The sequence below is a fragment of the Pectinophora gossypiella genome, chromosome 9 (genome assembly GCF_024362695.1).
Source record: "Pectinophora gossypiella chromosome 9, ilPecGoss1.1, whole genome shotgun sequence".
In the NCBI taxonomy this organism is placed as follows: Eukaryota; Metazoa; Arthropoda; class Insecta; order Lepidoptera; family Gelechiidae; genus Pectinophora; species Pectinophora gossypiella.
This window is the reverse complement of record NC_065412.1, coordinates 693,131-706,240: the sequence shown is the minus strand read 5'-3', so window position 1 is coordinate 706,240 and position 13,110 is coordinate 693,131. Positions and strand designations below refer to the sequence as shown.

General features: G+C 40.1%; 1 protein-coding gene and 1 long non-coding RNA gene across 2 annotated transcripts in view; both read right to left on the bottom strand.

Moving 5' to 3' along the window:
- LOC126369332 (neurexin-4) overlaps nt 1–12,845 on the bottom strand; it is a 32,893-nt gene extending 20,048 nt beyond the window's left edge. Inside the window, exons 1-9 of the mRNA XM_050013668.1 lie at nt 12,661–12,845; nt 12,211–12,324; nt 10,414–10,610; nt 5,729–5,870; nt 5,184–5,387; nt 4,216–4,382; nt 3,381–3,557; nt 2,478–2,639; nt 1,377–1,593 (exon numbers count right to left, since the gene is read on the bottom strand). Of these exons, the coding sequence (XP_049869625.1) occupies nt 1,377–1,593; nt 2,478–2,639; nt 3,381–3,557; nt 4,216–4,382; nt 5,184–5,387; nt 5,729–5,870; nt 10,414–10,610; nt 12,211–12,324; nt 12,661–12,727 (1,447 nt within the window). The 5' untranslated portion in view covers nt 12,728–12,845. The remainder of the gene's footprint in view (nt 1–1,376; nt 1,594–2,477; nt 2,640–3,380; nt 3,558–4,215; nt 4,383–5,183; nt 5,388–5,728; nt 5,871–10,413; nt 10,611–12,210; nt 12,325–12,660) is intronic.
- The window catches only part of LOC126369352 (uncharacterized), a 49,600-nt gene that overhangs the window by 20,048 nt on the left and 16,442 nt on the right, over nt 1–13,110 (bottom strand). The gene's annotated exons all lie outside the window — the stretch shown is intronic.

The window sequence follows — 13,110 nt, the reverse complement described above, 5'->3', positions numbered from 1 at the left end:
GAAATCATCGAAAAAGTAGAGAAACTTGTATTAGAAGATACCCGCTTGAAGAAGAAGCAGCTTGCAGCAATGGTCGGTGTATCCGAAACAAGTATTCTAAATATCCTACATCAACATCTTGGGATGACTAAGGTCAGCGCAAGATGGGTTCCAAGAATTCTCACGCCACTTCAAAAACGCGAGCGTGTCGAGTGTTCTCGCCAGTTTTTAGAGCTCTGTGGAGAGAATAAGGAAGAAGTTATACCCCGGATTGTTACTGGAGATGAAACCTGGGTTCACAACTATGAACCTGAGTCGAAGCAAGAGTCGATGCAGTGGCATAAAAAAGGCACACCTCCTCCAAAGAAGTTTAAGGTGTCACAATCGGCCGGAAAGATCATGGCCACTATTTTTTGGGATACAGAAGGTATTTTGCTGATTGATTATAAAGATCGTGGTGTGACTATAACGGGACATTACTACGCTTCTTTACTGGATAGATTGAAAGAGGCTATCAAGGAAAAAAGAAGAGGAAAGCTGTCAAGAGGTGTGCTCCTTTTGCACGACAACGCACCCGTCCACACGTGCCATGTTGCGACGGCTGCCATTCACCGATGCGGGTTCGAAAAATTAAACCACCCGCCTTACAGTCCAGACTTGGCCCCCAGCGATTATTATTTGTTCCCAAAAATGAAAAAGGAACTGCGTGGACGAAAATTTGGCGATGATGAAGAAGTCAAGTCTGCAATTTCGGCCTATTTTGACAGCAAAGAGAAATCTTTTTTTTATGATGGAATAAACAAATTATTTGATAGATCCGGAAAATGTGTTAAGGTTAAGGGAAAATATATTGAAAAGGAAAAATAGTTTCGTGTTTAATTTCGACCCCCTTCCCCCTCATTCCGCGAACTTTTTGACCTCCCCTCGTAATTTATCTTTGACCTAAGAAACTACCCAATTCCGTGGTCTTTGCCTACTTCTTCTTCTTCTATCGTATGGGTTGTGATGCGGATTACCAACCCCACCAACCCTGGTGTCAGGGTTACTATTGAGCTGCCAAAGGCCCGTGACATGGCTCATGTAACGACTACTAACTTACATCAGTAAGTATTAACCGGGACCAACGGCTTAACGTGCCTTCCGAAGCACGGATCATCATTCTTTCGGACAATCAGGTGATCAGCCCGTAGTGTCCTATAACCAAAATAGGGATCACAAAGTGATTTTCGTGATTTGTCCCCACTGGGATTTGAGCCCGGGACCTCCGGATCGTGAGCCCAACGCTCAACCACTGGGCCACGGAGGCCAATAAGGATAAGCGCTGAATGAGGGAAATCACGCCAATGGAGTTGGTATCGGAGTCCTGAAGTGAATGATACTGTAGAGAACTGACTTACCAGCAATATAGTAAGTGCTGCCAGTAAAGAACCTTAGCTTCTTAGTGGTCTTGACAGGCCGGTAGTCGACAGCCAGAGTCAGACTGTCAGTGGCCATGGTAAGCAGCATGGAGTGCCAGCGACCGTCGTTGAATTCCTCTTCATAGTTGTCTAGCCGTATCTTCGGGGAGGCTTCCGTGTACAACTCCACTTTCACTTTGCCTTCTTCTATGTACACCTGAGGGGAATAACATAATATAGCATCAACATACATAACATAAACAGCCTATATACGTCCCACTGCTGGGCACAGGCCTCCCCTCAATCAACCGGAGGGGGTATGGAGCATACTCCACCGCGGGTTGGTAGAGGGACACTACGATGTCACGGATTATTTTATTTATAGTCATCTCCCTGGCATTATCACGTTTTTCACAGGGTCCGCTTACCTAACCTAAAAATCTGACAGGTCCGGTTTTTTACAGAAGCGACTGACTGTCTTCCAACCTGCGAAAACCAGCCCAATACCGGTTAGGTCACATACCTTCGTAAATGCATTTCTCGGGAATATGGGTTTCCTTACGATGTTTTCCTTCACCGCTGAGCACGTGATAATCATTTGTGATCCAAACATGAATTCGGAAACAAATTCGACAATCATTGGTTTAGGCCTGTGCGTACCTGCGACCTTAAAGTGAGAGGCACGCGTTCTACCAACTGGGCTACCACGGCTCTTCCTATTCCTTCTTATTTTAAATAAAATAGTAACATTATTAAAACACATAATTCTTTGCTTGGGATTTGAATGACGAGAAAGGGGCAGCAGAATAACAGCGCTTGCTCCATACTGTATGAAGCAAGCACATCGCTGAGTCGTACCCCTTTTTCCTGACTGCACACAACTTTTGTATGTATCTTTGTTTGTAATATTTATTGTAAGATCTTACTGTTTTTTTTCTTCTTCTTTGTTTTTTGCTTGATTTTTGTGTGTGCAGTTTTGCATAAACATTTATCTCTCTCTCTCTCTCATAAATTCAGTCAATCAGAATACAACGTGTGTTGCGGATATAAAGAAACAGCTCCCCAAGTGGGACGTATATAGGCTGTCAAATGCTTTCTCACCTTGACATATCCCTCAGACTTGAACTTGTGGTAAACTAATAGTCCATGGCTCTCGTATGTCCTGAATTCCAATGAGATGTTGAGCGACGGCCCGCCGGAGTAGCCGCGTAGCTTAGCGTAAGCACTCGCTTTTAGGAACGTTATTGGGACTACTGGTGGCTCCTGAAAAAAAAAAGGATAAACTCATAATGTTTCGAACCGTCTTGACTTGTCTTTCCTTGTCTTTTTTTGTCAACATAACCGTCAACGTAGAAAAAAAAAACGTAAAAAAAACTGTCCGTACATGACTCATTGCTCCATGAGTCACTTGTACAGGAGCAGTAAATAAATGTCATATTTTTATTTCAATTTTATTGTGTACATATGTGTGTGTATTGTGCATCTATGTAATACTAATATTAGTGAGTAAGAAATCATTGTTACTAACAACCTGGGTCTAAGTTCCCCGTAATATTTTTTTTTAATAACCTTAAATAAACGAATACAGACATACGCCTCCTGTCGCTGGGCCGCCTGTGGTGCATTTCTTATATTTTTCATATTTTCTGTGCCATGTGCTGAATAAAGTATATTTATCATATCTAACGGCCTCTGTGGTCCAGTGGTTGATCATTGGGCTCACGATCCGGAGGCCCCGAGTTCAAATCCCGGTGGGGAGACATCACAAAAATCACTTTATGATCCCTAGTTTGGTTAGGACATTACAGGCTGATTACCTGATTGTCCCAAAGTAGAAGGCGTTAAGCCGTTGGTCCCGGTTACTATTTACTGATGTGAGTAATCGTTACATGACCCATGTCAGGGGCCTTTGGCGGCACAATCATAACCCTGACACCAGAGTTGATGAGGCTGGTGTTCCACTCACAACCCACACGATAAGAAGAAGAAGATACTATAACTTACAGGGCAAGCATAGAGCGTGTTGACCTTCTGAAACTTGAAGGGTTCCCCGGCCTCGTAGCCTTGCCTCAAGTCACTGATGACATTAGTCGCGTTCAGGTACATGTTCTCCACGCAGCCGGTGAAGTTCTTGTTCACCACCAGGCCTTCTTGGAAGTTCGGTACGCCGCCTATGTAGAGCTGTGGAAACAAGAAACAGTATTAGTTTATTTCACGCAATTCCGAACAATAAAACAGTGAAGTTGCCAATAGTATTTTTTCTTTCATATTTTTTATCACGCTTGTATCCCCGAAGGGGTAGACAAAGGTGTATATTATAATAATAGAGTCCTTCATCCCCCGAGAATTCATCATCCCCCTAGTATTATCCCGTTTTTCACAGGGTCCGCTTACCTAACCTGAAAATTTGACAGGTCCAGTTTTTTACAGAAGCGACTGCCTGTGTAACCTTCCAACCCGCGAAGGGAAAGCCAGCCCAATACAGGATAATATAATCATCATCATCATCAGCCCATTAACGTCGCCACTGCTGGGGCACGGGCCTTCCCTATGGATGGACAGGGAGATCAGGCCTTAAACCATCACGCGGGCCCAGTGCGGATTGATGGTTATTAACGACTGCTAATGCAGCCGGAACCAACGGCTTAACGTGCCTTCCGAAGCACGGAAATAAAATAGTATAATAATTATAATGTTTTATTATTTCTTTATTTTCGTACCTAGCGAAGAGTGTATAATTGTATATACTAGGTAGACAGGCGTATTACTGCCTACTACTTCAGGGATACAAGCGTGATGCTATGTTATTTTATGCTTTTAATAACAACAATAAACTCACAGCTCTATTCAAGTTGAGGCGCGAGAACTCGCCCTTGATGCGCCCGCGCACGATGACGCGGTCCACTGAGAACCACACGTCGCGTCTGTTGCGCGAGATCACCACGTCGTGCCAGATGTTGTCGTCCAGAAGACTGCCTACTGATAAGGATGTTGCTGTGCCGGAGCCTAGAAATGAATGAATTAACACTTTTTTGCAGACAAGAAAATATCTTAAGCTCATCATCCTCTCCCAGCGATATTCCGTTTTCAAAGGGTCCGCTTACCTAACATGAAGATTTGACAGGTCCTGTTTTTAACCCCCGACAAAAAAATGACGGGGTGTTATAAGTTTTTTACTGGAGCAACTGCCTGTCCGACCTACTAACGCGCGAAGGAAAAGCCAGCCAGGTTAGGTCACATACCTCTGAAACGTATCTCATCTACGGACAACTAAACGTCGTTAGCAGGCATTTCATCCCCACCAAGTGGTGCGGCGTGCCCGACGGTTGGTATATTACTTAATCGGTTTCATCATCATCATTACTTTTTTTTAATCTAATCTAGATGCATGGCAATTTGAGCGAGTCTAAACCACAGTTGAGGGGTAACTTGTCTGTCGGCCTTTTATAGGATACACTTCGGTGAGTGTGCTCGGGGGTTTCACGAATTAATTCCTCCTATTCCATTCCAGCTACGGACAACTAGGCGTCGGGCATTTCATCCTTATGTTGTGGATATACCAACAATCCGCACAAAACGTTTTGCCTCTTCCCTTTTGGTACGATCAGCAAAGGACTGGAACTGTCTGCCGTCATGTTTTTCCAGATCGTTGTAATCTAGGAGTCTTCAAAGCTAGAGTGAATAGGCATTTGATAGGTAAGCGTGATCCAACCCAAACCGCATTGTCACTTACCATCAGGTGAGATAGTGGTCAAACGCGAATCTATATTTAAAAAAAAAAGAGGTACACCAGAACGCTCAACTTACCAAGATCGAGATTCAGCACCAATCTATTGTCCCTGAGTTGCAGAGCAATATAATCTCCTTGCGTGCCTCTGGAATAGAGCAGCGCCCCTGAGGCCGTGCTGGTCTTGAATCTGAACCGTATCGCCTCTCTGGAGGCCGATATCGGGTCCCTGAGGAGGTCCACCTTGACTAGAGATGTACCGTTGAAGTAGAGTGTGTCCGCCACTGAAATAATAAATCAGTGTTAATCAAGTCTTTGGATTAATTAGGTGCTATTAGATAAGCAAAGGAAAAGAAACTTAGAAAAGTTTCAGTAAGATCTACTCTGAACCGGCGTGCGTATACGAACCGATTGATGAATATCGAGGAAGCAAGAGAGAAGTGTGTCAGGATCGAAACAAATGGAATTCTAGTCTCTGCTTACCCCGGTGGGAAATAGGCGTGAGTTAATGTAAGTATGTATTAGATAAGGCTCTCTCCTATCGTTTAATTTAACATTGAAATATTAACTCAGTATTCGGTAGTGTGACTAACACCCTGCATATCAATGGCAAGCATCAACTTACCATAATCGCAGCCATAGACTTCGACCCGCATGGAAATCTTGTCACGCCACCGCATCGGGTTGATGCGGATGTACTGCGCTATGATCGGCACTTCAAATTCGTTTTTCTGTACCGTGTTGCCGTCGTGGTTGCCCTCGAACATCTGGTTGGCGCATCGAAGTCGTAAAGAGAATATTAACACACGTTTATCAACTTCTAGCCTATAAGATAAGATCTTTTCTAATCTAGCCTATAAGGGTAGCTGGGTTGTTCTTCTTTTTTATCGACAATGATCTGTCCTTCGTTCTGCTTCTGATAAGTTATGTTTTAGAATTTTATTTCATGTTTTGATTGTCCAAAAATATAGTTATCTTATTATACTCAAAATACAAGCAAAATACTAATCGGTTCCTCAATTAGTTATTAACGTAGCTTGATCGTTTTTCACAAAATTATGTGACAGAGTGGTAAATTGAAATGCTGTCTCCGATGAAAAGGGCCACTCTGTCACAATATTTTTTGGAATGCGCCTGCAAAGAAAAGTATGTTACCAAGATAAAGAGAACCACTAAATAGTCCTCTACAGACACATCTTTATATGATGTTTTAAAATATTTATTGCCGTTATAATTTTAAAGATGTTAAATCCGATAAATCGAGAAAATGTCTTTTTATTGTCGATAAAAAAGAAGAACGACCCAGCTACACACACAGTCGGGCCGGAATGAATCGGCACAGCCGGGCGGTAAAAATCGAATACATGTAGATGCATGTTTGAGAAAAAGCCTTTCAGTTTTTACTACTGCGGGCCGGCAAAGCGGGCCTGTAGTTGCTTCGGGTCGACTTTGTCGTTCCACAAGTACTACCGAACCGACTATGCCGGCCCGACTATGTGTGTAGCTACCCTAACGTAACACAGCTCACGACTACATGCGAATTGGGGTAGTCAGAGGTACACCCATCGGAAGATGAACTAATTACCCACACCTCTGCGAGCTTTCTATTAGACGAAAGTAATAGGTGAGTCGTATCGCCGTCTAAAACTGCACTTAAGATAAATTAATCACACATTGGCGCAACTCCAGTACCGGGGTTTGAACCGGCGCTCGCGTTTATCAGTGACAATAGAGAATGGTGCTAATTCCTGTAAATACCATCTAATTTTATTTTAAGTTATATCTGTCATTTTCTTATCCGCCGAAAAGGAAGGAATCGGGGCCCATATTAAACCAAATAAAACCAAATTTAGTCGGTATTTGAACCCGCAGCGTGTCAATTTGGGAGAAGTCTGGAAACACATAGATAGGATGGAGATTAAATCCGTGACATCCCCACCGGGATTCAAACTCGGAACGAAAATTATAAATGATTTGATTTTTATTAAATATACATTATCTAAAGACCGTATGTAGGTAGCATAACTCTGTTTCTGTATAATATAGACTATTTATAAAAGACACAAATTTGACGAAAGTACATACTGGAACGAAGCCTGTCACGGCAAAATCGTGCCACCCTGGTGTCAGGCGCCACGAAGTCGTATTTTATATCCTACCCCATACTCAATATTACTCAACTCTATTAGGGTAACATAACTCCCTTACTCATGGGAAAATAAAGTTACAGACTGGTGGCAGCGACATGATACGCAATTTATTACGACTATCATGCAATGAGGGACTTTCTAGGCTAGGTTCCTTAGATGGCGCTTTTCATAATTTAAGAGCCACGCTCTTATCGGTATAGCATCCTCCAGGCTACACTTTTTAGGGAAAAATAGAGCAGTAGTTTCCCTCGTGTATTCTGTCTGACGCGAGTGGGATGGCGCCCAGAGAAGTCTATTTCAAAGCCATACTAGGACTCCTGTCCTCCGGATCTGAATAGTTACAGATACAAGTTTCTTCTTTAACCTTCTAATTTCATGGAAAACAGACATATGCATCTTTTATTGTTTGTAATTACAACACATAATAATGGGTTTTTACCGCGTTTAATCTTTCGAACGCCGGAACGCGGATCTCGACCAGACACAATGTAAAATCTATTGTGTCTGGTATCTCGGCATATGAGAGGTTAAAGTAGGGATATGAGACTCCCGATATTTCGACACTGTTGCAAGTGCCATGATCACGGGATGACTGATGAGATTGGAGTGGATTTTATCTTTGTTTCTGGGTATAAATGATGACCCTTGTTATTACACTCAGGCACAACACATCGTCTACCCATCATTATTCTCATCAAAATAAAGAGAAGCAGTATAGGTAGCAACATAGTTCTATACATAATTTGATCCAAATATTAAGCAACAATTATACAGGGTGTTAGTGACATCGTAACGAATACTCAGAGGGATGATTTAGACCATGATTCTGAGTCGATATCAAGTGGATTTTTCCGTCGCAAAAATCATGTATTTTTTTTTTAGTTTTTTTAAATTATTTTCAATTCTATACTTTTGCGATGGAAAATTCCACTTGATATTAACTCAGAATAATCAGCCGAATCATCCCTCTCAGAATTCGTTACGATGTCACTTACACCCCGTACCCCGTTTAAACTACTACAGTCATGAGCAAAATAATGTACCCACTTTAGGACTCTGTCGCACTAACACATTTGACATTTAGTGAGACTTACAGTTCAATTTGTCTAAAAAGTTAATGTGACATGGTACCAAAGTGTATACATATTAATGCTCGTGACCGTACATACGGTAGCCATACAAGTAGGTATGGGTGTTAGTGACACCGTAACGAATATTGAGGGGGATGATTCAGACTTTCCTGTCAAAAATTCATGATTTTTTTTGTTGTCTTTTTTAACCTAACCTAACCTATCCATACTTTTGCGACGGAAAATTCCACTTGATATCAACTCAGAATCATGGTCTGAATCATCCCTCAAAGTTTTCGTTACGATGTCACTAACACCCTGTATATTGGAATAATTATGTACCCACATAATGAGAAAATACGTAATTATCACGTTAAAGCTGTACAACGCCATCTATATTGGGTTTAGTGAACATAGCCTGGAACGTCCCTCATGAAAGAAACATTAGCATCGTAGTTTTCAGAAATATTAGTAGAAAGGAGAGTATGTAAGTAAAGTTAGCCGTAACTACTTCCCAATCACCAATAAGTACACACATTTTTAAATAGATATATTTTACTATATTACCAAATACCACCAACCGGCTACACATATTTCTTCGATCATTTGATCAAAAAAGACAGCAGGGGGGTTAAAATAGCCACATCGAAGCAATTCATCTAAGAATGCTATATTGCTATTTGAAATTTGTTTGCATTGCTCACTTACTTTTATATGAGCAAATGTCAAATTGCAATATTGCTTTCTTAGATGAATTGCTTCGATGTGGCCATTTTAACTCCCCAGATGTTTGACTAAGGCGCATGCGGTCTTAATGATTTCCTTTTTTTTTAAAATTTTAAATGCGACCAATATGCCACGATGTGGTCAATAGACTGCATAAGTCACACAACGCCAGGAGCCGTATTTTTTAATAGTTCGTTTTCGATTCATCTCCGTAAGTATATACCCATTTCACGTAGCATCAGAACTTGTCATTTGCAAGATGAGACAGGTATAATATATTCGCACGTCAGTTGGGGACGAACGATTCAAAAATACGAGCCCATATCCAAAAACCTTTACCTTTGGATACGCATCAGACGTAGACACGGTCCTCCAGCCCTCTCCGTCATCAGAGTACTGGAGCAGATACTCCGAGACATATTCCTCTGTGGCATAGCGCCCTCTAGTGGCCACCGCTCGTAACTCCTTCCGTTGTTGCAGGTTGATCGTCAAGTGCTGGTAGTAGGAACTTTCTGAAGCCGTCCACGAGCTCGACCCTTCACCCAGGAATGTTAGTCAGTGCTATACAGGGCTTTAGGATGACAGTTGAATTTCGAATCGTTTTATAATTAACTTGACATTAAAAACGGAAGGATTACGATTCCAGCGTCGATTTGCATCGATTGAACAACTTTTATGATTAATATATATTATTATTTATTTTTGAATAATTTTAAGAATAAGAAAACTTATCATTATATTGAATTTGGTTTTTAAATGATTTCAAAATTCGTGGCGATGATCGTATTATGAAGGTACTTTCGTCGGTACCTAATCTTGCATAGAGCGTGTGATTTAAAACTTTCATAGAGTTCTCTACCTACTGTACATGTCTTAAACTCTTAGTCCCTTCTTTATTCAACTGTCATTCTTAGGCAAGTGTTAAAACTGTAGTATTGTTACTGGAATAGTTCTTCTAGTCCTTCAATAGTTGAAAGTTATTGATACAAAATGTAGGAGCAGCTTTCAGGACAGATTACGATAATAATATTATATTAAAAAGGAAAGGAGACTGCGGTTTCGAGTCCGATACATAACAGAGCAACAGGGCAATTTGTTTCAAAGACATCTGGCGTTTTCACACGCCACTATACTAAATGACGCATCTCATTCACCCTTAAGAACCTATCTTTCGAAAATGCAGTCTCATAGAATATATATCAATTTAAGTGCGCATAACAAAGCATGTCTAACTACAACATAAAATGTGCAAGCATGCCACCATTAAAATGCAAATCAGCTCATGCAAACCTTTTCTTATTCAAACCCGTTAATTAAGGTTAATTTTCCTTTAGAAGTTTGTTAGTTGAAGGTAGTCTTGTTACCTTGACTTCACCACCAGCAGCTTTGTACTGAACGTAATCCAGGCCATTGGACCCATAGCTTATGTGGTACTCTTGGACGAACTCCTGGGAGTGGGCGCGGCCCTGGGTGGCTACCCTGGTGATGTTCTTGACGGTCCCCAGGTCTATGATCAGCTGCTGATCGAAGTCACTCTCCGATGCCGTCCATGCGTTAAGACCTTTACGGTATTGAGATTTTGTACTGGTTTGGTTTTATGTTGTTAGACTTATAAATTAATTTTCTTATTGATATAAATAAATATCTATAGAGATAAGGTTTGTACTTCTTATAATCTTGGTCATGTACATTGCAAGATTCTTTCAGATGTATAATGCAATGACATAATAAAATTTTACATGATGAATTAGTTAGTAATGTTTCCATGTTATTTCATGTAATGAAATTTCAATTTACAAATGATGTATTTTATTTTATTTCAAAGCCCACATATCAAGAAAACATATTCATGCAAATAACAAATATTTTTTTCTTATAAATGAAAACTGAAACTTAACATTTCAATTCTAACCAATTAACAAAATAAATTCAATTAATAACTAACATACAACTGAATTAAAACATTTTAACTTTCTTTTTCATGAAATCTTCTCCAAAACGTATATCTAAGTCAAACAGTGGTTTAGCTTCGTTCACCAAGTCATCAAAATTGAGGTATTTGTATGGTATAGGCACATAAGTATTCCTATCAGCCTGTAAGGAGACAGCCACAGCATGCTTATCATCTACAAGGGTTTCTTCAAACACCCATTCATCTTTCAATTCGTTTCTCACATATAAAGTTGTGTCTGCAACCATTGTCCCAAGTTCCAACTTCCTGGTTTTCAAAGAAAAACTTATTTCATCTAAGGGTATTGTGACACCCAACCCTATATTCTTAGCATAACTCTCTTTCAAGCACCAATGCCGGTAAAACGAAGCAATCTGCTCCATTTCCGTGGGAAAGCTGCGAATTGTACTCCATTCCCTTGGGGAGAATTGTCTGTTCATTAGCCGGAACATTTCTGGAACATTCTTATTGGCTGGGGGTTCTATTTTCATGACGTCAATGCCAATGGTCTTAGTGCCACCCGCCAGAACGACGAAGTCTCCCTGATGGGACACATTGAAGCTGACTGGAATATCGCCAGCTCCAAGTAAGTATGGTTTCCCATAGTAATCTCTACCAAACCTTATCTCTTCATACGGCATGGAGGTGGACAAGTGGATATACTTCCTTAACATAAGACGTCCAACAAGTGATGACTTGGCATCCTCTATAAAAACAAATCTTGAGATTCTCTCCTTCTCTTCAGGCTGTATGTAACTTGATGCGGCAACTAACTGGTCCTCTCTAGGATCCCAAGACTGAGAATTGAAAGCCCATCTCACATTATATTTGTCCATTTTAGTAAATACTTCTCTTGAATGAGATAAACTTGAGGTCCAATAATTCAGTTTTTTAAAGCAATTGTGGACCTGCAGAGTAATTAATCCTGTTACATGAGACTCTTCAGTCTTCTCCTGACTATGGATATTTTTTTAACATGATGGAGTGAATCTAGCAAATAAAAAATAGCTACCTCACTCTACAAGCGCAATAGGACACACACAAAAAAATGGTTTTGTAAGATGAAAATGTATTTATCTACCAAACAAAATGCTCGCAAAAAAACCAAGCTCTTCTTTACATACTAAGATCATTTTGCTAGTGCTTTACCCATGTAAATAAGTTGAAAATCCCTATGCATTCAATATGGTGTGCAAGTGTAGATACATACCATACAACTTGGCATTCTCTGGTCCTCTGTCCCTCAAGCTAGAAGTGGCCGTGAGCTTTGATGTCGCTACTAGAGGCTCATTGCATTCGTAGTCATAATAATATTTCACGGAGTCTGAAAACAAAATAATCACTTAGGTTATATTGATCAAACACAATAATATGAAATAATGAATGTATTGAGTGATTTATGTATGAGTCAAAGTACGACACGAATGCATAAACAATTACTAATTAAACAAAAGATAATTTTCCGGTTTGCAGATATTATTATGCAAATGTAACAATCTTTCCACATGCTTAATTTGCAGTTTATTTATAGTCAGACGTTACATTTAGCCATTTAGGACTAATTAAGAAAGGAATAGGAGCAATAGCCCACAATTATAAGCATTTAACATTTTAACGGACAATAATTAGCAAAAATCAAACAAACATCGTTGGGACTCACCTGCGTCGGATTTCGTTATGCTGTAGCAAAGCAAGACAAACAAATAATACACGAAATTGCTCATCATAATTTCATACTTGATTCTAATATGAAATTAGGAAGCGTAAAGTATTTTATCAGTCAGAATAACTGAAAAATTTGTTTGATCATTACGAGCGTTGTCAGTTTCATCAAGCCGGACAACACCCAAGTACGTTTTCACTGTATAGATTATGACAACAACAATATAACCCGTTGATGTTATTGGTCATTAGCGAAATACCACTAATTTCATTAACCAATAACAATAAACGTCAATTTTTTGTCAATGAGAACAATGTCAGAAACAAGCGTTTAAATACCTAATTTGTTTCAAATCTTTTAAATTCTATCTTTTAAATCACGATTAATGTTTCATAAACTGGCGGATATCTGTACTGATATTTAACATTATGACGTTGCTTGTATTTA